Genomic DNA, 26,918 nt, shown 5'->3' on the forward strand with positions numbered 1-26,918 from the left:
ACGGGCAAGGAAACGAGTATAAGCCTGCTGTGTCTAACCCATTTTCTGCAAATAAACATGCATGTAAACAAATAAACATGCATGTAAACAAGTTGCAGGTCAGAGTTCAAGTATAAACCGAAGCTCATTTGCATTTGACGATTTACAATAATCAAGTAACAATCAAGTTAAAGAATTATTTATACTATGGAATAGGAACCTTTTCATTTTGAAGGCATTTATAAGGGTAATATAAACTACATTTGTACATGGATAATTCAGGGGTTAGCAAGAATTATCCTAAATGAATGCCACATCAAGGAAGTCTAATCCAAAACTAAATGCCCTTCAGTGCATAGTAAGGTGAAAGGGCAGATTGTTCTACCTAGAACGTAATAGCTTTTTATAACCATAGGATGGACAATGGAACTCCATGAACTATGTGGATATATTGGAACTATATGGGCAAACGTGTCTAGACCTTCCTTCGAGCTGCCACAGTTGCTGTGTAACTGATGTTTTGTATATTGTTTAAAAACAGTTGGGCTGTGGAGAGAGGACAACATTTTTTTGTTTTGTTTTGGTGTTTAGACTTGCACTCATATACAATATTAGGCAAGAGGACGGTGATTCGATGACTCCTTCACTTTTGTTTTGTCATTAAAGTCAGTTTCAAGCCTGGCATTTAAAAATACAACTTCTCTGTCCTGGTTAAAACTAAGCCACAAGACCATAAAGTAACATCTGCGATGCATGGGCCCATGGCAACATACCCCAAACAAGACAAACACTGGGTTCAGTACACTGCTGTTTGTAAGATAACCACCATGAAACCATGTTTCTTAGTTCAGATTGCAAAAGTAAACAGTAGCCCACTAGTGGCTATTCCATGCCATTACCCCAGCACAACACAGGGCTTTTAAAAGTTCACTGACATCATAAACGTGTATGTTGATTGGTTGGTTATAAGCCTGTCGGGACATGTATACAAAACCTATAGATACAGGATGTACTGGAATGTGTGTAGTGGGTCATTTCTAAAAAAAAAAGCACACAAAACAGACACAGGGGACTGTGCAGCCCAGAGATGCAGGGGGCTTTTTTCCCCAAAAGCAGCACTTCCATATTTAGTATTGCTTGGCCTGAGACAGATTGCTGGCAGGGAGCCTGAGAAAGGGAGGCTGGCCTGGGGGAGCAGAGAGCTTGGACAGGGGCCATGAGAGAGGAGAGACGGAGAGAAAGAAAAACCCACCCACACATCCTTCTCTCCTGGTGTAAGGGTTTGCTGGCCACCCGGGGTGCAGAAAATCTAAATGACTGGCTGCTCATCACTGGAACACCACTGAGCCTGCGCTTACGCCACACTGCCAGTGGGGGGCAGTGTAGTAGATTACACTCTCATTAATTTCAATGGTCAGTGATATGCTAGCTACTTCAGTCCTGGAAGTATGAAATGAATCTCAGACATCTTTTTTCATAGTGCTTAGTTTTTACACCTAAAAACAGGGCCGCAAACCCTACACTGATAAGCCACACAGGAACAGGATTTCCATCAGGTAATAGGAAATTAACTTCTTGGCACCTAAACAGTTTATGCTAACTGGCTGAAGCCAACGCCCAAAAGCCTGGCCCCCTTTGGTGTACACCTACTTTAAAGGGAGTAATACATAAGACTGGCTAGCTCCTCATCCTGCCCACCCCAAGCTTATTGGGGGCAGCATATTACTACATTTGTACACCCCTACCTCCTCTCTCTTTGCAGAGTTAACCAAAATGTTTGGCAAAGGTGACAGAGGCTAAAGGCTACTTGTAGCATGAAAACATTTGTATGAGTGAAAGATATCAATTGATATTTACATGTTAGATTGACTTAGGCGAGGCAAACAGACCCCTGTAGGTTTTTATTTAAGGACTCAAGCTTTTGAGCTAGCTGATAGTCTAACCATTAATGTTAGCCGATGGGCTTGCTACTGAACTACTTGTTGCTACCAACTACAGGATAGCCATGCTTCCTTAGGGTGGGTTTGTGAATTAAATCCAGAACTTTGAAAATGGATTGATGCTCTGTAGTTAAACAAATCTGAGCATTCATTTCTCCACAAATTAAACATTTTAAGTGTCATTATTTTAGCCTCTGAAATTAGATTTTAGCAATTAATAACACAATTCCTGACAGTGTGGGCTTATGCCTGTAACAGCCCATTGCTTTGCCTTGCTGTTTTCGCTATAGTGACTCACTAGTGCCTCTTGAGGTACAAATTGGTATTATGAGAGAGGATAGCGCAGCTTTAATTCAGGGGGTTTCAACTGATTGTGACCCAGGGACAACTATTCAGACTAGGAAGCAACCTGAAGACCACTGTTTTAAAAAATGTGATTCCCAGAGAGAAACTCCAGTACTGAATGCATGGTCAGGGACCACCTGCAATGCTTTCATGGACCACTGTTTGAAAACCCCTGTTCTAGTGGGTTGGCCTGCTAACTTCAGAAGATATCTGGACAACACCGTGCGCAGGCGTTTTTTTTTTTACCTAACATCAAAATGGTTATTTCTTCACCTTCGGTTGCTATTCCTACTTAATATTAGATTGTTTTAAAGTACAATTCTGACATATAGCACCTTTGCCCGGCTGTGCCACCCACTTCTTCAAGGTTGTTCTTGGTGGTGCTGCCAAACTTATTGTTGGTTAGCAAAAGCACTGACATGCCAGTAATTGGAGTTCTCTGCTGCATGTCATGTTTTGAATATAGCTGTGCTTTACTCATAATCCTGTTACAGGTCAGGTAGATACCCCCCCAAGAGGTCTGTTTGGCCAGGGCCCCCAGCTTGCTGTCTATCTTTTGCAAGAGCTCTTGAGGAAGAAAGGATTGAACTGTGGGTAATAACCACAGTGTTTGTTCACCAGTATGGAGTAGGGATCTGGCTTTCCCAAAGGCCTTTGATTTTCCCTGCTCACTCAGTTATTGAGGGGGTTGTTGATAAATGACGATGGAGGGAAATCAATAGGTTTATGTATACCCTGCATCTGTCATCTGTCTCCATCTAAGCATGGATGTGTTCTCCAATAAGTGATTGAATGACAAACAAATCAATCAGATGATTTCATACCACATTTGCAACTAGAGCTGTAAAGACAATGGTAAGCACTGCCTAATATTGTAATCAGCATCATGAATAATGACGAAAGATGTTGTCCTCGAGGGTAAAGATCACATTATGTGAGCTATGAAGCCATATATAATACTATTATGAATTGTTTTATTGCTAATATTAACCACATTGGTTGAAATTTGAGGTTGCAGATTAGCTAGATCACAGGGTTGGGTGCAACAAGAACATACCATCTTAAGATGGAACATTGCAGGCCATCACATTTTTTACTTCCCTCTTGTCCTCCGTGTGCTTGGACGTGGTGCCATCCTCCTGCTCTGCATTGTTGACTGTGTGATGTCACAGACGAGACATGAGGCAGCTGGTGGTGGATTGCGCACACACAGACACTCAGACACACACACACACACACACACACACACACACACACACACACACACACACACACCATGAGCATTCCAAGGGTCGGCCCAGCATGAAAGACTCACTGAAGGGGGCGGAAGCACGGTGTGCAGCCAACGAGCGTGGCTATGATCGGGTGCTCCTACCAATATTTTTTTGTTTTGTTTTTCTCACTCCTCATGCCAGTCGACAGACAGTCATCCATGACTCACACATCTGATTGGATTTGGCAGCACCAAACCAACCATGGGCCCTCAGTCAGTATTTAGCATAGAGTCAGTATAAACTCTTGCTAAATGAGGAGAGGGTATGATCAAAATGCAGCACAGTTACAATTAATTTGCTGTTGAATCAAAGCAAACTGCAAAATGACAACAACCAGAACATAACAGTTGGTAGAGGACGTACCAGACTCAAACCCAGCGTAACAGCAGCGCCATTGAGGCATTTAATAAATAGATGTCATCTCACAGTGCCACCTGTTGGTTGTCTGAATAACCAGCTGTCTCAACTATCAACATTGAGCATTCTCCTTGTTTTATGCACAAGTGCACAATACTTGTCTAGCAGTTCTTTCAACCTTTAAAGATTGAAGAATATTTACAAACTGGTATTTCAGTGATTGCTACTGCACTTACATTACATTTCACTGACCCAAGTAATTTTGTTTGTGGAGACACAATTTATTCCCTTGTAAAGGAGCCAGAGATTCACTATGTGGGCTGACAATACCCTTTTTATTTGCCCAACTGAACAACAGCTTGTCTTCAGGAGATGGAAAAAAAAAGGAACAAGACACAATGTGAACCGAGAACCAACAACAAACAGCTTGAGAAAATACAAGACAAAAGACAAGGCAAATGGATTTCCTTGATTTGGCCTTGAAATGCAGATGAAATAGCAAACATGACAAATGAAAACGCAAAAAATGTAAATGATGAAGTGTCCTTATTATCTATTTATTAGCCTTTACATGTTTATGTATACCATACTTGCTGTGGGGAGGACAGGCTGTGTTTATTTATATAAAAATAAGAATTAGAACATACACATACACATACCATACACAACAGTCTACATAACTTGTCTGATAGACCATAGCTATTTTAATGTCATGCTTAGTTGTTGTGGTAACCAAGTATGTTATTGTGTAAATGTTTGAATTGTCTTATCTAATGACATATAGTAGTCTATTCTTAAGGACCGTTTCTCAACAGTAGAGCCCCTAAGTAGAGTAAGGTCCCTAACCTTACCTCAACCCTGCAGTCTCCTGTTGAGACAAGTGCCTTATATACTCTGGAAACCCCTCTTTGCAAAATAATCACTGAGCCATTCTGAAGGATGGACCAATCAGCGACCAGTGGGGGTGGGTAAGTTGTGATGACGTTGAAATGAAGCGTTTGTTTAAAATGTAGTTACAACAATGGCAGCATTTTGAGAACTAGATGAAGTGATAGAAACAGTAGTAGCAACGCTAGCATACATAGAAGAATTGAGCAAAAGCAAGAAGATGATATAATATTATTCATCTCGGGAAAAGATATTGTTGCCTTACTGGCAACAGAGCTTGGGAAAAGCCTAATATATTGGCTTGCATCAATGGTACCAAAGTAAATTAGAAATACCACAGTGGCCAATGCTGATTGGTTAAAGGCTGGTCCAGTGGTTTAAAAATGGCCCCTTTAGTCTGTGTCCATTAGAATGCAACAAATGGTAAACAACCCCCAATGGAATGTGGCCAGACCCTATTCACGAAGTGACTTTATATCTGGTTATACCAGGCCAGTCTCTATCCCCTGGGGTGTGGCCACTACAGACTCCACAGAGTCTTTGTTCCTGGTCACAACACATCACCACTATTTGCTTCAGACACTTCTGTCAGTGTTACAAGTGTTACAAGTTACACGACTGAGAAACTGTAGTCTTTTGGTTTAATTGTTGACTCCACTCTACCTATTACCATAACAGTTTTCTTACCCTTCGACAGTGAGAACAATTCATAGATTATGTTGCTCATTAAACATGCTGACCAGTTCGCATAACACACAAACATGTAGTGAGCTAAATGTGGATGTCTTGACGTAGTGCTCACTCCGCGAGGGAGTCATAGGTGTAGCTAGTCATTGTGCTTCTGAACTCTAAATTTAAAATCTACACTACACAATAATCTAAAATCTGGAAACCGCTGTATCTTTCAGGGCCCGCTGTATCTTTCAGGGCCTGCTGTATCTTTCAGGGCCTGCTGTATCTTTCAGGGCCTGCTGTATCTTTCGGGGCCTGCTCCTCCCCACGCCCCCCACCTATGTCACTTTATGGAGTTGACTGGTGACTGTATTATTTAAGGTTCAGTGTTTATTTATTATTTTGGGAGTTGACTGGTGACTGTATTATTTAAGGTTCAGTGTTTATTTCTGTGCTGCAGGGTTCACAGGTCTTCCTGTCCTGTCCTGTTCTGTGGAGGTTATTGTGTGAGTTTTGCACGTTCAGTGAATGACCTCCTCTGTTGGCTGTTGTGGTGCTTTTTCTTTGCTCTCTGTAGGTGCACCTTTGTACCCGGGGCCAAACAAAAGGGGTGACCCCTTCAACCCGCACAGACCCCATCCACCCCCCCCACCCAGAACCCTCTTTGTCCCCTCCTGCACCTTTGTTCAGGTGGAGCTCCTGCTACAGGTAGACAGAACGTTGCAGAAGCCATCTTGACAACAGCTCTGCAAATATGCTGTATAACGGGCCCTTTTGCTCTTCTTCAGTAGGAAACTTTCGAACCTTTCAAAGGCCGTCAGGAAACACACAGAACTCATGACGTATTACCGACACTTTTTATTTATCTGTACATCAATGTCACCACTTCAGATATGCTTTTTTTGGCATGAATTGTCAATTATGTTCAACAGTCATCCAACATATAATTGGATGTGATATGAAATAAGGCGGTTTGAGTTCACAAGCCTGATCTACACCCATTTCATCACAGCAGAAGGATTGAAAAGGGGCCTCATTTCAGGCTTCAACCTTTTCCATTTCAACCACTTCATTTTATCTCAAACTCATCCAATTCAGTCACTGCTATACAAGGCTTTACATTTTTAATGGAGGAAAAGATAAAAACTGCTGTGATAGCATGTAGACCAGAACAATTAGGCCATTGAACTGAACTTAATTCAAAATGAAAAGCGTTCAGTGAACAGAGGTTGAATTATCCAGTTGTGGTAGCAGCAGTAAGTGGCTAACGTGACTCTTTGGATACTCCGACTGTGAGAAGGGTGTCCAGATAAACCAACCAGCTACTCCGATAAATCTATTTACTCCGTCACTTTCAACAAACGTTTACTTCAAAGCTAATACCTTCTTACAGACTCATTTTTTTTTTATATAGATAAATCAATCATCTATCTAAAACCTAATTTCCTTTCACGGCATCCCCCTCCCCTTTATCATTTCAATCAAGTAAAAATAACTCCAGCTAATTACATTATTAAATCCCGAGTGCTCGAGTCAATACTTGATTAAAGTGGACAGTATCTATGGTAACTGGCCCAGAATAATTTCACTGAATATGACAAAGATGTTTTTTCCACAATGACAACAACTGATAAACAGCGATAGGAAAACAGCGAGCCCTCAAGATGGCTATTTATGGATGGCAGAGTGTTGCAGGTAAAATATTTTAAAGCGCTTAAAAGGTAACAGCCGTGGTGTCCATGCAGAATACTGTTTATACTTGAAGTCAAGATCATTCTCACATGTCTTAAGGCTTTTACACATCACATCATGAAGTACGATCCAGGAGAGCCCCACAACACTACAAAACAGATCATCGTGAAAAACAAACACATTTTACTTATTCAAAAAAACTAAAAGAATAAGAAAGGTAAACTAAATCATGATAATACGAGGCGACTCTCCCATAAAATAAAGTATTCAGCACAGTACAGACAGTTGGCACATTATACAAGATCTTTTAGTGTTTTAAGTGGATATTTTTGCTGTTGGTGGTTAGCCACAGAGCGCTAAGACAATCCCTCAATCTTACGGTGGGAAGGCGTGTAGTTGTTTCTGGCTTCCACCCAGAGAAGCTGCAGTTGCAGGGTGACGTGGGTCATGAGGCAACATCCCCTCCCCAGATTCCAGCCTCTGTGTTAGGCCTGAGTTTCAGCTCTTGCCGCCCCCCCCCCCCCCCCCCCCACCCCCATCAGAGAGAGAGGCCCCTGGAGTGGGTTCAGGGTTGAAACTGTACATTCTTGACTCGGGCTTGGCCACCTCACTTCAGAGCTGCTGAGGGACGTCCTGATCCTTGTTACCTGAGGGGATAGAGTGGGTAAAGGTTTGGTGGGGTTTGAAGGTGAGAAGGTCAAAGGTCAAATGTTGAATCAAAAGCCACATGGTTACCACAACAGAAATCGACCTCGAACCAGCCAACACACATGCACAATGGTAGGTGAAATGTAAGGTGAAACAGTGTATGCGTTTCCAGAGGGATCGACAAAACAGCAAAGCCAGTCAGCTGAGGTACATACACCCATGCATTTCCCGGATTGAAAACACACACACACACACACACACACACACACACACACACACACACACACACACACACACACACAGTTGTTCTTTTGTGTTCTTTCAAATGTAGGCCAGTCAAGTGTAGCCACCTTGAAACTGTCCTGGTTTTGGATTTGATTTTGGGTAAAAGCCCGGGGGTCTGATTACTCAAGCCATGCAGAGTGCTGACAGCTGGGTGTTGTTGCGCCTAGAAGAGTCGACTAAAATGAGATTCCAAGGGCCCTGGCCTTGCCAATCTCTGCAGGCTCTAGCATCTGCTTTCACCGTAAAATAATTGACTCAAAGACATTTCGCAGTCTTAAACCTGGGATCAAAAAGGCTGGAACTTGACAAGCTTTCCCTCCCAGATTGTTTGTGACCTTTCCCCAGGAGGCTCCTATCCAGTCAGGTAATGCCCAGCACAGAGGCACTGGCAGCCACTTGAGGAAACTGGAAGCTCAGAGTAGTTGAGTGCCTACATGCCCATCTGGGCAGATAGCACCTGTCAAGAGCATGCAACACAAAAGGAGCTTGCACATTAAGATTTGACATTTCCTGTACAGGGAATGAATGACTGGCGCCCTGCTGGGGGCTGGGGTTAGTAGTAGCAGCAGTGGCACCATTCTGGCTAGGTGAGATACATCCCATTTCAAATTAATGCAATGGAGTCTCTGTCTCTCTCTCTCTCTGTCTGTCTCCCTCTCTCTGGCTCTCTCTCTCCCTCTGTCTCTCTCTCTCCCTCTGTCTCTCTCTCTCTGTCTGTCTCTCTCTCTGTCTCTCTTGGCGGGCAGCAGAGGGAGAGTGAGATGAAAAGGCTGTGCTGGGAGACTGGCAGATGGGAGCTGGTGGGAGGCACATTAGCACGGAGACGGAGGACAACAACAGAATGCCAGCAGCTGTGCTGCAGCCAGCCCACAACACAGACAGCACGGTGGGCAGCAGGGGTCAGAGGCTATGGAGGAATACACATGCATGCATACATGCACATGCATACGCACATGCACACACACACACACACACACACACACACACTCACTCACACACATATAGAGATATGCACATGTATGTATACACATACAGATACATGCACATGCACACACACACACACACACACACACACACACACACACACACACACACACACATGGAGAGATACACATGTATGTATACACATACAAGTATACGCACAAACTAAGGTGGCATTTAGACACACTCACGTACACAGGCAAAGACAAGCGCACACACTCTCTCAAACATACAAGCAGAGGTAAATTCACTCATATCTGGCTAAGTACACACACCCATAAACAGACAAACAGTCACTCTTTCAAACACACATACCTACCTTCAGAGACTATCATCCATTGGAGGGGCATTGGAAAGGAAAACAAATAGAAAAGGGAGACAATTAATTGTAATTCAAGGGGCAATAGAAGCCCTATGCTCAGAAAGCATCTGTGACTGGTCTCTGAAAAACACAATCATGGATTTTTATTCAAGACAGCATATTCAATAACATCACAGCCAGCGGGAGGTACAATGAAGATACAGATAGAGATAGAGATAGAGATAGAGAGAGAGAGAGAGAGAGAGAGAGAGAGATAGAGATAGATAGATAGATAGATAGATAGATAGATAGATAGATAGATAAAGTGAGAGAGAATTAAATCTGTCGGGAACAACCCCATCAGCACACACGTGGCAATTAATATCACACACATCCCCCAACTCGGCCTTCTCCCCACAACAGCAAATTGTCAACAGGGGAGGGACCCCACCGTCCCTCCGTGCTAACAACGGACAAGAAGAAAGCCACCATGGCATCATTAAGAGAATGGAGGGGGCGATAGCAAGGCAGTAGCCATTTCTAAAAAGCAAAGACGGGGAAGCATGCCAGTGGCAACTACGACTGAGGTAAATCATGGTGTGAATGCAGGGCTTTCTCTATAGATCCACCGCTTTGAGTTTGACTGGATGCTGCGCCTCAGTGCTTTGATGTTCATGTTTGATGGATTTCAAGGCCGTGTGGTGTGTGTGGAATTAAGGAGAGCTGTGAGAGTTAACAGTGTCAGAACCTCCACATTATACTATATATATAACAATATACACAGTTAAAACTGGTATTGCTGGCAATATGCAAATTATGCTATTCGATTTTAGCATGTGTGTTTTTGTATTTTTTTCTGTGAATTACAGTGATACACATCTTTACCTTTGGTTGGTATATTATGTATTTGAAAGCCAGGTTCTGAGTTTTAAAAATACTGCCTACACATCAATATTACTCACACCTGTTACATGGTAAACAAGATCAATTACATAACGTGACAAATATGCATCATGAAATGATTATACATGCTTGGCTCCAATATGCTAATCACAACACACCCTAAATGCCTGTCATAGAAGGGTTCTTTTGCAATATATTTCAATTAATTCACAAAGGCGCTATTCTCACATGGCAAAATTTCCCGACTATTAACCACGGTTTATACACCCCTGCGGTTAATACTCGGGTGCGGTCTGGCAACTATAGCTAAACTAAAATTATATAAAATACTGTAGTGCAGTTTATATAGGGTACAGTTTACAGTTGGGAAAATGTGGTCATCTGCCCCTGACTTACACACTTCTCAGCTATGTACTTCTGAGGGGCTGGAGTAAGACAAGGTGAAACACCCATTGTGTTTGAGGTCGTCAGTAGGCCTAGTTCTAACATCAATATACATGTACAAATAACGGTTAAAAATCACAATGTTTGAGTGTCAAATTTTAGGTTCGGTGGCAAGGTGTTTGATGTCTTGATTAATATAGAGCATTTAATTATAGGCTACATAACATCAGCTTAAGCTGGGACATTTAGATGTATCTTTTCCTCAACAGTGCTTTTAAAATCATGAATCCCCCACATCTCCAACACGTCTTTATAAATAGGCCTTGCACATGTTCATGGTGATACATCGATGCCTTCATTTACAAAAGTGTGATGTGATATCTGTTATACATAAATGTCTTCATTTTAGACTATTCATGTCACAGTTCTCTCCTCGCTTTCATTTTCAAAATCAAAATCTTGTTTAGATTTTCCATGGATGTTGATGGCATTCCTAAGGTTAATGCAGAAGTCCACATTCCACCTTTTGGCAACAGCCAAACTAAAGCAGGGTATTATCTTCTATTTTAAATTAATCACACCTCTTTCATGAGCCCGGCTTCATTCTGAAGTTAAGTGCTGTGGTTGTTATTGAAGCGCGTAGGGGGGATAATTGGGGGTAATTGAAATGCACAAACTGAAGGCGTGCAAATGTGAGAATACGGCCTATAGAATATGAGAAGTTAACGATTTGTATGTATAGGTACATTCATGTATAAGTATGTATTTTGTATATGTATGTTTATATGTATATGTATATGTATATGTATATGTATATGTATATGTATATGTATATGTATCTGTATCTGTATATGTATATGTATATGCATGTGTGTTCCCCTGAATGCATGACCTTGACATTATTGGTGGAACAGGTGAGGTGTAGGACACCTACTTGCCAGGATGACCATGTCCATCCCCCAGAATATGCTCATGATCCAGCCCACCATGACGATGGCGGTGAGGATTTGGATGAAGGCTGCGGCGATGTTGAGCCAGAACACACAGCACATGCTGCGGTCCGGCAGGTCCGTCCTGGCACCACACAGCACCGTGAACGCCGAGATGAACGTGCCTGTGGGAGGCGCGCGCACACACACACACACACACACACACACACACACACACACACACACACATATACACACACACACACACACACACATACGCACATACACAAACAATAGAAGCACGCTCATAAGTACGCACACGTATGTACACACACAGACAAACACATGTATTCACACATACACATGCATGCATTCAAACATGAATGCACACACAAACTCACAGAGAGAGAGAGAGAGAGAGAGAGAGAGGATATCAAGTCAACAAGCAAGAAAAAAGATGCTGGGTGTATGGCAGGAGGCCAAGAGTAAACAAACAGTGCCATGTTTTTTCCAGATATTTGGGAGTACATACCACTGGTAAATATAGTTTCTGTTCCTTAATACTGACACCCTATCTCCAAGAATACAACAAAACAAACAGAGGTCCGTCATCTCGTCATCAAAAACTACCTCCAAGCCAGCTAGGCCTGAGATTTCTACATGTCTGGATAATTCATTAAAAAATGTATCTTGAATCCAGGGAAAGACACATTTTATCTAAAGCAGTCAATACGATAACAGACAAGGGTGGATGTCAATCTTTGTGTTGGTCTGGCGCCAGGAGCTGATGCCTGTCTTTAAACATGTCACACCGTAGCCAGTTTGGCATGAGAGAGATGCAGGTGAGCATATGTAACACAGGCAATAGGGCAGTAAAAATGTATCTAAGTTAGATGATGTACATGTTGGACACCAAGTCTTTTCAATGGAAAATGGTCCGGAGATATCATTTGTTGTGTGTGGATGGATGTCTGCATTTGTGAATTATCTTGTCCAACTGACTTCAGACATTTTGATTAATGTACTGCTTTGTACTAGAGTAACATAACACAGGAAAAGTAAAAGATAAAATAAACAAGAGAAAAATAAACAACCATTTAATGCTATTTCTTAAAAGCACTCCTCCTTTTTTTGGCAGGGAAGCCAATATATTCCACCCACAACCAAAATGTTTTCTCTGCTATCAAAAAGCTCGGTCCAAGTTAAAAAAAATATTTAAAAAAACACACTTTTTACTCTGTGCCAAACACCAGATAGACCTCTTCTCAGGCCCCCTTTTGTAAACATACTCTAGGAGAGGGGCCTCGGCCATAAAAACTCACACTTATCGGCCAGGCCTGCATCTGCAGTTCTTGAGGACTAACTGACAATAATGCACTTCGCATTGTCTGTTTTCCAGCTATACCTTTGCAGGCCTCAAATGAAATGAAATGAAATGATGCTTCATTGGCACAAATCTATAAACACATTGTTGCCATAGCAACAAGTCCGAAACTATATAGACTGTACATAATATAGTCATTTTTTTTGTAAGATGACAACTAAAGAACTAAAGAACTAAAAAACAGCAAAATATCGAACAAACAATAAATAAACCAAAAAGCATGAAATAATATCTATCCATGTCTAGTTAGGTAATTCTCATGTAACAAAGTAATTACACACACATACACACACACACACACACACACACACACACACACACATGCACACTGTAGATCTAACCACCAACATACATACACACAATCCTGTTGAATTTATTTAATGCACAGTTCTCTCTCTCCCTCTCTCTCTCTCTCTCTCTCTCTCTCTCACGCTCTATCTCTCTATTTTCATCTGTGCTGTCTGGTCGACTGGATATTGCTTTCACCCTGTTGATGAGCGTGGCCTATGGGGTCAGGTGTTAATGGTACTCTAATTAAAGCATGTGACATGAGGACGCTCATTTCACACACACCAACCCCCATCACAACGCCTCTCCCCACTTCATCTCGCTTGCTCGCTCGCTCTCTGTCTTTGCCTCCCCCTCCTCTTCTTTCTCTCTCTCTCTGTCTCCCCCTCCTCTTCTCTCTCTCTCTCTCTGTCTCCCCCTCCTCTTCTCCTCTCTGTCTCCCCCTCCTCTTCTCTCTCTCTCTCTCTGTCTCCCCCTCCTCTTCTCTCTCTCTCTGTCTCTGTCCCCCTCCTCTTCTCTCTCTCTGTCTCCCCCTCCTCTTCTCTCTCTCTCTCTCTGTCTCCCCCTCCTCTTCTCTTCTCTCTGTCTCTGTCTCCCCCTCCTCTTCTCGCTCTCTCTCTGTCTCTGTCTCTCCCTCCTCTTCTCTCTCTCTCTGTCTCCCCCTCCTCTTCTCTCTCTCTTTCTCGTCTCTCTCTCTATTCATTCTTTATCTGCCTCTCTCTGCTCCTTTCATCCCCTCGTCTCCCTCATATGACCACAACATAAACAGAACCTTGTCACACAACCCGCTGTCAACTGAGTGGTGTCACCTGACACGGCTGTTTCTGAGTGGCATCCCCTAACCCCCCTCCTCACACACACACAGACACACATCCAAACACACACACACACATGCACACACAGACACACAATTACACAAACACACACACAAACAAACACACACACACTCACACACATATATACAAACAAAACCATGCTCCCACATCCATTCTTGCCCTGGCATACACACAGAACATATACATACATTGTCATGAGTAGTCACACACACACACAAACACACACAAACACACACACACACACACGGCCGCCTCACCTTGCCTCATTAATGCAACTTGCCCTGCCCCCTCCATGGAGACTACCACTCTCGCACCTCCACCACCTCAGACACCACCTCTTCCCATCCCCCACCTCCTTATCCCAGCCCAAGAGAGGATGTGATGATGGTGACAGAGCCTCACCGCCAGTCTCTGTCTCCACACATCACGCGCTAAATGACTGTAATTTTCTCGAGCGTTCGCATTTAGTGCCCACTGGAAAAGTGGGAGGTTAACTATCTACTTCTCTCTCTCTTTCTCTCTTTCTGTGCCTCCCTCTCTCTCTCTCTCTCCTTGCCTCCCCCTCTCTCTCACTGTGCCTCCCTCTCTCTCTCTCTCTCTGTCTCTCTTCTGGCTGTGTCTTTTTTTTTGTCAAAAAGGAGAGAGTTCCCGATTGAGGCTGTGTGCTACTTCTGATGAAAATGGTCCATTCTGCAGAGTAATCACTGTAGTACCGTAAATTTTTCTCCCTTCCCTCAAAGATACAGTAAATCCATCAAGATGTTGTATTTTTTTTGTTTTAGCCTAGCTCAGAGGTTCTGCTGGGAACAGTTTCATAAACTCTCTCAAACTTGGACAACATGAATAAGTTACACACAATCAATGGCTTTTGGCAGCAAAGGGCTGGCGTATGAGAACCCTGAGCAGTACTCAGTTTTCACCTGAACAAAGATAAAAATTTCCCTTCATACAGTCCAAATGGTGCCTTAGGAAAAGCCAAGCACAGGCTTGCCAAAGTACTTAAAAAAATCAATAGGCCTCATTCTCGAACGCAGTTAAAAAGAATTTAAGAAGTAATTTCTTCAGAATTGGATTTAGGAAAAGATTTGGCGTTCATGAAAGTTTTCTCATCTGGGATTTGTTCTGAACTTGAGAAGACTTTCCGAATTCGAAATAGCAGTCGTAACTCGGCCAGAGTTTTCACGCGGGCTTGTGGTTTTTTGAGGAATCGCATTTAAGAAAACTCTCCGTGTTAGAAGTGTTAATGAATTTGTGAGAAATCGTTGGTGATTGCGTTCACATCAACTGTACAGATCCTCGGATTAAAGTAATTATAATAATAATAATTACGAGAATATTTGTATCATTAACAATTACGTTTCACATGTATAGTCATGATTCTACGAGGCACCGTGATGTCATAAAATAAATAAAAGGACTACACCAGAATGCTGCGCTTGTCTAGTGAGCGTCGTTTGGCACTGCCGTCTGTGCAAGTACGGCAATCCAGAATTTTCATTTGTAGTTCCATATTGGCGTCCCTCTCTACCTTTAAGAAGCTTTTGAAGACCCAACTCTTCAGAGAGCACCTCCCTTCCTAACTGGCACTTCGACTAGTGCTTAACTTGCACTTACAGCAGTTACATTCCTGCACTTAGTTTTTATTTTCTATTTCGTTTTTCTATTTCTTATGTAAAGTAGTATTTATTGTTACACTAGGTCTCTATTGCTCGTAGCTTGACTGTTCTCTCCCTTGTACGTCACTTTGGACAAAAGCGTCTGCTAAATGACTAAATGTAAATGTGAATGTACACGAACACTGCAAATGTAAGTGTATAAATAAATAAGCACTAAACTCAATCACGTTGATATAGCTAGTGGAAAAGAATGGACACATCTACATCCTGCAACGGTCCACCTCTGCACTGTTGAAGTTAGATCTGCGTTTACTAGACCAGTGTTTGCTTTCCGCTTTGACATGACTCGTTTACGAGTTGCTTTCGTGTAGATTCGGTCGATTCCGACTGCACACGTCACTACGGTTGTGTGCCCTTATAAGGAGCTGGCGGGGTGGTGTATGTATGCAAATCCAGGTGCACGAGAACGCGCTTTCAATTTAAGAAAACTCTTCCGGGGGAGCACAGCTCAGAACACTTCTGCTGGATAGGAACACATTTTCAAGCATTCGTGAATTTTGCGGAGGTATTTTTCTTACGTTGTTTTTCCGAAGCCCGTAAGAAACATTTCAGAAGAAACTTCAGAAAATGTTCGAGAATAAGGCCCAATGATCTGATGCAAAACCTTTGGCGTCATAGAGCTGAAGCAAAAAGAGAGAAGTACGACTAGACAAGGTTTTTAAAAAATCCTTCAACTTGTTAGAGCGTAATTGTTTACTCGATTAGTTCCTTCTCTAACCCTCTTCCTCTAGGAGGAAACAAGACCATTCACACCAGTCAAAACACGGATGAGTCATTCTAGTAGGTCTCATAAAAGTATTTAATGTGTCCTTAAAAGTAAACACTGAAACATTAACTTTTTTTCAGTGCTAAATTTGGCCTAAACTACCGAAACCACTTCTCTGTAATTCTCTTCTGCATTTTCTCCACCACAAAACCCTGAATGACATGGAGCGCAGAGGTATTTGACTACATTGCCCTGTCAAGCCTAACATCTCATGTGTCTGAGGCAGAAATCCTTCGACAGACACATGTCGTTAATCACAGACCTCCCACTCAGCGTTTGCTCGCTCTCCTCCACTCACTCACACTCTCTCTCTCTTGCTGTCTCTTTCTCGCTCTCTCTTTACAGATCTACCTCTACATAAGCATTATCTCTCTCTCTCCACAGCTCCCTCTCTCTGCAATGTGTGTGTGTGTCTGTGTATGTATGTATGTGTGTGTGTGTGTGTGTGTGTGTGTGTGTGTGTGTGTGTGTTGTGTGTGTGTGTGTGTGTGTGTGTGTGTGTGTGTGTGTGTGTGTGTGTGTGTGTGTCATTGAATGCTGGACTGTAAATGTCCACTTGTTGGAGTAAAGTCTATATTGGCTCTTTTCTTATTTTAATTTTTATCTCCTCAAAACAGCAACAACATGACGTGTCTCTCTGCAGACTCCATTCGAGAGAGACGTCGTCACTGAGTGACCACTGTCCCTCATTTTCTCTCTATTGTGCAAAGTCCAGCCAGGAAATTGAAAAATCTCCCAGTGCGCGCAAGGAGTGACCTGAGGCAGGAGCAATGCTTCTGTGTCAAGGACGACTTCCCCCTCATGGGACGAGAGTCATGGCAACAATTTATAGCTCTTTACAGGCGATTGCTCTGAAATGCTTACTGTCACCAACTCACCTGTTTGGAGACAGCATCATATGGAGCTCAATGCACTTTGTAATCACTAAATATTACTGCATTAAGTCAGGTAGTCAGGCAGGTAATGAGCCACTGAACCTTTAAGACCAAAGGACCAAGGAGTCTTGGTGATGTCTGTGCACAAAAGCTGTATTGGTGAGGGTGAGATAGGTCTATGTCTTAGAGAAATGATGCAGCCTCTTCACAAGGTCCTCTGAAAAAACTGGGTTTAAGAGAGAGAGAGATGGAGGAGGGTGCATAAAGACAAGACGTTTGTGTTAGCCAGAGAACAGAGGCTTAAACCCCGCCAGAGATGAGGCGAGGATGTATTTCAAGCCATGGAAACCGTTCGCACTTCATTCCAAGCCAAGCACTCTGTCATCAAGCTGAGAGAGAGAGAGAGATAGACAGAGAGAGAGAGAGATAAAGAGAGAGAGCAAGAGAGAGAGAGAGAGAGAGAGAAAGAGAGAGAGAAAAGGAGAGAAACATAGACACAGTGTGATGATTTCTGTTGAATGCTGTCAAAAGCTAAAGCACACAGCTTTTAGTTAGCAAAATCAGGTCTTAAATTAGGATTTCAGTGTTGATTTGAAACAGAAGTGAGCAGAGGGTAAGAACAGATCGCAGTGGAAACCTGGCTCCTTGCCTCCACAGCGGTCCATATTGGCATACTACGAGGCAATTATACTACGGGGAAACAGCTGTAATATTTATAATTGAATTCCTCTTGGTGTCCTCTTTGACCTTATCAGGACTAATCAGCACAGAAATCTAACAGCAGGCCTATTGTCATGATATGAACAAAATTCTGTAATGATGCTCATTACGGCGTGATGGTCTGCAAAGTGGCAACACACATGAAGAAGCCACCATTTTAACCAAAGTGGAACAAGAGATTGTATTCCTCTGGTAGGAAGGAATGTGCGTTATGGCAAAATAATCTATAATTTTTTTTCGTGACCTAGCAAGCTTCTTTCTGGAACGATGTCATTCACTGAAAGGTTTATCTGAGATGCTATAAAGGGATGAAAGACACCCACAACACACTTACGAAATGTTTTGCGAGTCTTCTGAATCATTTGAGAGGAGGGAGGGGAAAAAAGCTTTTAACGTAATACGCCAAGGCCTGTGCGGACATAGAGGACAGGAAATGAAGGTCAAGGACTGACCCAGCCAGCGCCACGTCTAAACAATTCTTCTTGAGTAGACACTCGGAAATCCAGAGAGTCTATGAAATTGAAACACATCTTAAATATGAAAAGGGGAAGAAGAAGAAAGGGCCAAAAGAGAGATGGATTGTCTAAAATTCTGCCTGACCAAAAATAGCACAGTCCTGTTCTCCGCACAGAGGAGTGTGCTGAATAACCCAACACTTCTTTAATTGGCTGATAGATGCCAGCTGGGTGTTGAACCCTGGGGCAATGCCCTATATGTAATTTGGACAGGCAGCTTGGTGATGTGGCTGTAATCTTCTCTTTTTTTAGCTCTTTCATTTTGTGTTTCTTTTCCTCAGACTGTAAATAAAGTACCAAACTCTTAAACCATTAAATTGTGATGGTGGGCCTTGCTTTTCTCTCTGAAAATCAACAAAAAGACATTTGAAAAAAAAAAAAAAGGTCAGAGAAGACCAAAAGCATCCAAAATCAAAGACAAACATCCTTTAACCTTTCATGCTCAGTCATTTGATCAGCAACCCAGGTTTATGAATGGGGAGGGGGGTGGGGTTGGGGTTGGACCAAGGGGGGGGGGGGGGCAGCTTCATATAGGAACAAGCAGCTAATTCATCATGAAATTCTCCTCCCTGACAGCGAGCAATCACAGAGAGATATCAGTCGTGCTCCAGCTTACCACAGACAGCAATGGGGGCCTCCATAGGCATCTGCTGCCATGGAAACTAGGGATGGAAGTAATGGGGATGCTACAATAGGTCTCTCGTACTGTCGAGAAAGGCATGAGAACAAAAGCATGTGCTGAAAGTTCTCTTTCATGTGTGGAAAAGGGGGCTACATGAAAGAGGAAAAGCTCACTGTGTGTATACATACCAAAGCAAACACCATTAACCAGCTTGCGGCAGACAAATGTTATTTTTTTTCATTTCATTATTAATATAGTAAAACGCAGGTTCTAATACTACTGTATACAGATGTTTTTAAAGATCACTTGGATAAATAAAAAGGTATTAGGATACTTTATGCAAAAACAAAATCATTGATTACTTCTCATGGCTTCCAACTGCAGGAAATCTGATTATAATCCATTTAATGGTGAACTCCTAAATCAAGCTCCTCTCTTTGACACAGTCAGGTTTAAAAGTCATTTTCATACAAATTAATTCCTTAAACAGCAAGGATCTGAATGCCTTTCGTCAGCAGCTGTCAACTTGATTTAACCACCATTTATCACAGGTTATGTTACAAGCACCTGTTAAACAGGAAGGTGAAAGATTTTTGCTATCTCACCTTGTATAAGGATATAGCAGACAAGCTGCTATGTGTGATACTCAAATAGATTTTTTGTTGACATTTTGGCATACAGGATCTCTATCTCTCTCTCTCTCTGTCTCTCTCTCTCTCTTTTTCTGTCTCTGTCTCTCTCTCTCGCTCTCTCTGTCTCTCTCTCTCTTCCTCTCTCCCTCTCTCTCTCTCTCTCTCTCTCTCTTGTAACAGAGACCAGCGCAGGTCATTCTGGTGACTGAGAACCAAAGCTGCCTAAGCAACGACAGCCCTTGCCACTGGAGGGATTGGGGGTTGGTGTGTGTGTGTGTGTGTGTGTGTGTGTGTGTGTGCATGTGTGTGTGTTTGTGTGTGTGTGTGTGTGTGTGCATGTGTGTGTGTTTGTGTGTCTCTGTGTGTATGTGTGTGTGTGTTTGCGTGCGCTGGATGATGAGCAAGCTGTGTTGGCAGCTGCCCACTTCATTCCCGGGTGGCCCCTGTACCTAACCAGCCCTGTCAAGACCCAGAGCCCACTGCATACCAGAGGGCATCTGCAGTGGGCACAGAGAGCGTGCCAAGAGACAGGCCCGAAGAGCCACATTCTTAGTATGCTCCACAAGCATACCCTCAGACAAGAAACCCCCTGGGGACAGATCACATAGATCACATAGCCCTGGAGTTATAGATCACGTGGAGCCCCTGGGGAGTGGGGCCGGGGCCGGGGGGGGAGGTCACTTGTCAGCGGATCAATAAATGTATTGCGACAGGGCAGAGATTACACCCCAGTACACGACGTGACATTCGTCAAGGTTTTCCCATTCTGCTTGTGTTTTGGTAAGAGCTATTTTAGAATGCACATGTCATTTTTATATGTAAGCAGCCAAATGAAACACTTATCATACAAAAAGTCAGAACTCACTTTAAAAATATCACTCTTATTTTAAAGACAGTCGCCACATTCCAGCGACTCTGGAATCCACTAAGGCCACCCCGTCCAAGCCTCCACTGGTATGCTGAAAGAGCGCTTCAGTTGAGGCGTGTCTGGTGTTTAAATGTTTGGTCCATCTTGAATAACCTCACCGGCTCCTGCTGAGCCATTCCAGCAAATTCTACTTGAATGCTGCAAATGACACGGTGTTCCTACAATGACATAAATACAGTATATCATATTGTTCAGAGGTGCCCTGTTGCCAATTAGGAGGTGAGAAAGATCTCAAAGAGGACGGGAAGCAGGAGTGTAACTTACAGTGTGTGTGTGTGTGTGTGTGTGTGTGTGTGTGTGTGTGTGTGTGTGTGTGTGTGTGTGTGTGTGTGTGTGTGTGTTGTGTGTGTGTGTGTGTTTGTGTGTGTGCGTGTGTATGTGTGCGTCTGGAAAGAAAAGGGGTGTTAGTGATAAATGACCCAACACCAGTGGTGACACCAAGGACCAGCTCAGATCATTTCTGCACCCACAGTCTCTCTGTGTAAACTAACTGGGATCCAACCTGGTTTTACAGTAACATGTTGATTATAGTGATTGTGACCATAAGGATGAATGATGGGGATCATTTATGTTTTATTATTAACTGGTTTTACATTGATTGAAAAGTAGCCTATGCAGTGTGACCAAAAATGACACAGACTCATTTAATCCCACAGGTCACAGTAGTGACCGTGAAAAATGTTTTCAGTTATATGAATGATGTATCAATGCATTTCCAGCAAATATTCAAATATTTAAAAGGTCACAATGAAATATGTGCCGTCTTATGTTTAGAGTAAATTGAGTTGTTTACTTCCTGATTGCACCACGAGAAGAGGATGGCTGCATCAACACTCCAAACAAAATGTTAGTATGGTATGTTAACGTAAATATGGTATGTTAACATAAATATTTTGGTACAGAAAGACTGCACGAAGTTACCCCGGGGAACCTCTGAGGTTCTGACCCAAGGACACGAGTTGCTGGTCCGTTGGAAAGATTGTCACTATGGCAACAAACATGGAGGAGACATACAGTGAGACCTCCGTCAAGAGATGGAACAAGGAGTGACGTGCCTTCGACAAAGTCCCACAACCCAAATGCAAAAATCGACACAATGATTACATGGGTATATTGTCCACACAAAAGGTTAGTAGGATATGTTAACATAAGGATAGTACAAAGATTTTGGTACAGAAAGACTACATGAAGTTACCCCGGGCAACCTCTGAGATTCTGACCCAAGGACACAAGTTGTTGGTCTGTTGGAAAGACAATAACATTGTCACTATGGCAACAAACATTGAGGAGACATACAATAAGACCTCCGCAAGAGATGGAACAAGGAGCGAAGTGCCTTTGACAAAGCCCCACAACCCAAATGCATCAACCGACACAATGGGTGGTGTTGACCTTCACGACCTACATAATAAGCACATGGACAGTGTGGACCTTCACAACCTACAGGTTTCAAGATACCATCAGTTAGGTTGAATAAGTGGTGGTGGCCATTATTGCATGGCCTCTCAACAGTGCAATCGTAAACAGCCTTTTTTTATCTATTAAAGGAGGGACCATCGAACTGCTTACTTTCTCATCTCAAAAGTCTGGCACAAAACCACGGAGCCACGGAAGGAGATTTCTATGCATATGAGAAATGCAAAGCACCACTGGACATTGAGTGCTTCAGGATTTACCACAGACAGTAGAAAAGGAGATGAATGACAAAGGTCTGAATGAATGAATGTGTGAATGAATCACATGACCGCTATAGTTGTTAGTGAATGTTGCACGATACAATGGATATTGTCACAATGAATATTACACCTGTTGCACTAAAGTAACAATGTTACAATGTAGGTTACAATAAAGTAACAATGTTGAAATATGTTTATGTCATTCATATCGGTGTTGTATAAGGGTTATTGATATGTAAAATATCAATGTAGAATGTGATAAAGCATTGCAGTGACAGTGAGTTTTAAATGGGTTAATACCTGGGCTGGGATACACAAGAACTTTGATGACTGCATAGGAGAAATAGGTTCATTCAGTATACAACACATTATCCCACCGGTCACAATAGTGACCAACCATAAAACACACTTTTTCACCTACTTCTGCATGACAATTAAAAAAGGTAATGATTGATTATTTCAATGGGTTACTAATGACACATGATTTGAATATTTTCATGTTTTCATGATTAAACGGGTTAAAGCAACAGTGCGTCACATCATTTGAGCGGCTAATTCCTGAGAGTGCACAGTGACAAATGAATGTCAAGTTCATGTGTATTAAAGAAGCAGTTACTTGTTTTTGGAATCTATTAAAATCGCTTTTAGTAAAAACTACAAAGACTAAAACTTGCTATGGCAAGCTGGGTCTACTCGTAAAGAAACGATTACATGCAATTAGCTATATATTTTCACACTCTGAATGATCTGAGGATCTAATGCAATCTCTATGATGTGAATAAGACATGTATGTCTGTCATTTCGGCTCCACTGGCTTCGAGCTGACCCAGATGAATGCAACCGGTCTTTTAGAGCACAGACTACTCGATTTAATTTTCTTTAATTAAACTTCAGTGTTCAGTTTTATTGCACCTCGGTCCAGTTTAATTTAAGGCAATAACGGGTTTAATATCAGGATAGCAATTATTTGATCTTGGGTTGTCGGAGTAAAATTCAACCACACCCCATACAGTCTACCTGAGAGTAGGAGCGCTCAACGAGTACAGCCCCTCAGCTAACGGTGCGCTGTTATTCCCCAGCCTATTTAACCACTTTAATGAATCGTTTGAAAAGTATTCAATTAGTACACGCATGCCAACCGATGTTACCACTGCTCACAAATTATAAAGAACACGGTAACTAAAAGAACCGAGCTGAATCCAACTTACCCAATCCAGGCACAAACGTGTTGAGAAAGAGGCATATCACCGCAACAGGGAAGGGCATGTACGGGATAGCCGCACGTAACGGTCCTTTCTTTTCTCTGACTTGGACAACAACTCCACTGGTTGACGAAGAAATTCCCTTTTCGTTCATTTCTGTATCTTTGTGGTCCATCTTGTCAGTAAAAATCAGGTGAAAGGATTTCCCCCCCGCGTAAAAAGTGATTTAACGAGCTCTGCGTGTCAGACCGCCGACAACCTCTCCAAGGATGTTCAACTAAACGAAGTGAACTGTGTTTGTACGTGTTTTGTCACTAAGGCCGTCTCCTCCTCAGATTCGCGAACACTAGTGGGCTACATTAAACCTTGAATGATAGATTTAAAGCGACAGTGTACAACAAAGGTGTCGCACCTGATTTTGAACACATTTCCTCATATTGTTGAAAGCGCGTCATAGGTTACAATATCACCAGGAACACCTGTGATCAGATTCGTAATACGTTTATTATTACGCCCCCCCAAGCTGTTTAGTTTATTTAAAATTAATAAATGACCAGACTGACACCTGTTCATTTCAGAACCAGAGATTTTCATTATTGTGAATGTTGCACCTGTTAGCAAATGTTAAGAAAAACATATTATCATTTGACTAAGTAAACATTCATTGGTGAGAAGACTCATGTCGAGTTGAGTTGTCAGCTTGTACATTATAAAAGAGATTAGACATCCACCTTGCATCCTCCTGGCACAAAGTTGTTCATTATTTTCTCATTTGCTGGTCATCAAAATGATTGCTAATCATTTCAACACCAACATTCACATTTATCTCACACTTTGACACTGAACATTCACATTCACATTCAACACTTTGACACTGTGATCATTTTGATGACAGCTACTTTAAAGTCAAACTGGTCCACTCTCACTTGTATATTCACTGTGAGAGAGAAGTAGACTCATTCATGACTTCATAGTTCGACCCTGCGGAGTAGCTGCTGTGTCATGGCAGTCTAAGCTGTAAGCACTAAGTCCAAAGCTGGACGCTGTGGGTGAAGCAGTGAATTACACACTTGAGCTGTCAGACTATGGTGATGCTGTTTGAACTTGTCAGGTTTCTTTTTTTATGAGGCCCAGTCAGTCATGCCATTAAGGTCAAGTCTGGAGCATAATGCATAATGTTTGATAAGCTCTTTGCATCTTTGTAGCTGATTCACTCACCCCTTTTGGATGCTATTCTTTGCCTTAGCATTGCACAGGGAAGGACGCAGCACTCTAAATAGCCTAAATTGCTTTGGGAATGTTGTCTGACTGCACCCTCCCTAGATAAAAACACAATTTGCTTAATTTCAGCCAGTTAAGCAAATGGATGTAATGCACAGTGTACTTCCTCCAGTATAATTGTGTTAGCCGTGACTGTGGAAACATGATGGCTTTGGTTAGCAGAAGTTGACTGACAGAGCTACAGCATCCAAAAACAACCGTTGTTATATAAATAAGAGTTTAGGCATGAAATATACAGAGACATACAATGAAGAGATGTTTGAGTGCTTGAGTGTGTGGTATTCTCTACGTTCTGCATATCTGGCATGTGAGATTTTCCTCCATTCATATTTTTGCGGTAGGCATTGCAGTTTATGAACCATTACTAATGCATTTGTTATTGCGTATAGCATATATACAAGTGTTATCCATTACCTCAGAATACACTTCTGAATACACAGAATGAATGCTCATGAAATTCGAGTGAAGTCATCCAGCTAATGGCATAAATCCCAGACAACAAAACCCCACCACATTTCATCATATTTTGCCACCTATTGAATTAGTGAAATTGGAAAACAAACGCCCCCCCAAGCTGTTTAGTTTAATGATACACATAAATGAGATCATTGTGTTTGTTCTCCCAAAGTTGAGGTGCATTACTCAGCGGTAAACATAATACCTGTTTATGAGCTATTCGTCTTGTGCAAATTGAATGTGCAGTATAGTTTCTTTTAGATATGCATAAGGATGACCTCCCCCAAAGATTAACTTAAGTCTCTACTAGCATTATCAATAGTAGGTTGCTTAGCAACAGTAAGATTTGTTATAACATTCAGATGAATGCATTGCTTTCCTTTGATATATAAAGCATAATCATGTTAGGAATTAGATGTCAACAAGGGGTGTAATTATATTGATTAGAGATGACTGTAAGAAACAATGCATTGAAAATGACGTAGTCACACCAACCCCCAAAGAATCATTCTCAAAAAGCTGACAGCATTGTAGTGACTGAAAGCAAATTCATCGCCAGTCATTCTGTAGGGCAGGAGAATCATATTCAGATCCTTAACCCTCATGAGTGGTGTTATTCATGCTTGCATCACACAAAATGTCTCCTTGGAAACTGGTTTATAAGCAGACCCCGCTGGAGGTTTATTGTTGGTGTGTGTGTGTGTGTGTGTGTGTGTGTGTGTGTGTGTGTGTGTGTGTGTGTGTGTGTGTGTGAGGAAATCCACGTGGTCTGGCAAACCATCAGGGAAGAGAGAAACGATTTGATGATTAAAATCATACCTCATGCTCAGTCTACTTCACGCCAGGACCTGCTGACAAGAGAAGAAATGAAGGGAGAGAGAGAACGAGTGAATGGATGAATTTATTAATAAAATAGAGAGATCGGTGATTGCATTTAGCTGCAAGTTCTGAAGTTTATTCATACTAACAGAGTCAAGTGATGCAGACATGAATCTCATTTATATGCAAACCTTGACATTTATTAGTATTCAGAGCTATTTGTCTTCACAGCATTGATTATCAATGGTCCAGATGTTATAGCAGTTGAGATATGTGGTAAATAACACAAATGCAAAGCGTATGTCGTTGTGTTGGAAATGTAATATTGAAATCCTTGATTCAAATGTGTACAAAAAAAAGAGAGAAGAATACTTAATCTGGGTATTGTCTTTTAGGTCGTGCACACTTAAATTAAAATCTTCATTTGTAATGAGTGCATGTACTATTGAACGAAAGGGGAATAGTTGATAAGAGCATGTAGCCCTGTTTGATACCAGATAGATAGATAGATAGATAGATAGATAGATAGATAGATGGATACTTTATTAATCCCGAGGGAAATTTAGGAGCCATTGGCAAAGCCTGAATCGTTCCTGCGAAACCAAAAACAAATACACTGAAATTGTTCTGCATCATGCTCACAACTGGTTTTCAGAGCATGGAT

General features: G+C 42.1%; 1 protein-coding gene across 1 annotated transcript; it reads right to left on the bottom strand.

Annotated features, from left to right (window-relative positions):
- Window positions 1-6,298: 6,298 nt before the first annotated feature.
- Window positions 6,299-24,031, bottom strand: stum (stum, mechanosensory transduction mediator homolog). Its single transcript, XM_012824703.2, has 4 exons — window positions 23,705-24,031; window positions 11,584-11,763; window positions 9,381-9,389; window positions 6,299-7,794 (listed from the first exon to the last, which is right to left on the bottom strand). Exons 1-4 carry the CDS (start codon window positions 23,871-23,873, stop codon window positions 7,760-7,762), a joined length of 393 nt encoding a protein of 130 aa, XP_012680157.2. The 5' UTR covers window positions 23,874-24,031; the 3' UTR covers window positions 6,299-7,759.
- Between the last annotated feature and the right edge of the window lie 2,887 nt (window positions 24,032-26,918).

Source organism: Clupea harengus, chromosome 15 (genome assembly GCF_900700415.2).
Source record: "Clupea harengus chromosome 15, Ch_v2.0.2, whole genome shotgun sequence".
NCBI lineage: Eukaryota > Metazoa > Chordata > Actinopteri > Clupeiformes > Clupeidae > Clupea > Clupea harengus.

Excerpts from the sequence above, each read along its gene's own strand:
- stum (XM_012824703.2), bottom strand. The coding sequence starts at position 23,873 with ATGGACCACAAAGATACAGAAATGAACGAAAAGGGAATTTCTTCGTCA. Across the intron at positions 11,764-23,704 it reads CACGTTTGTGCCTGGATTGG|GCACGTTCATCTCGGCGTTC; the intron begins GTAAGTTGGATT and ends CGCCTCCCACAG.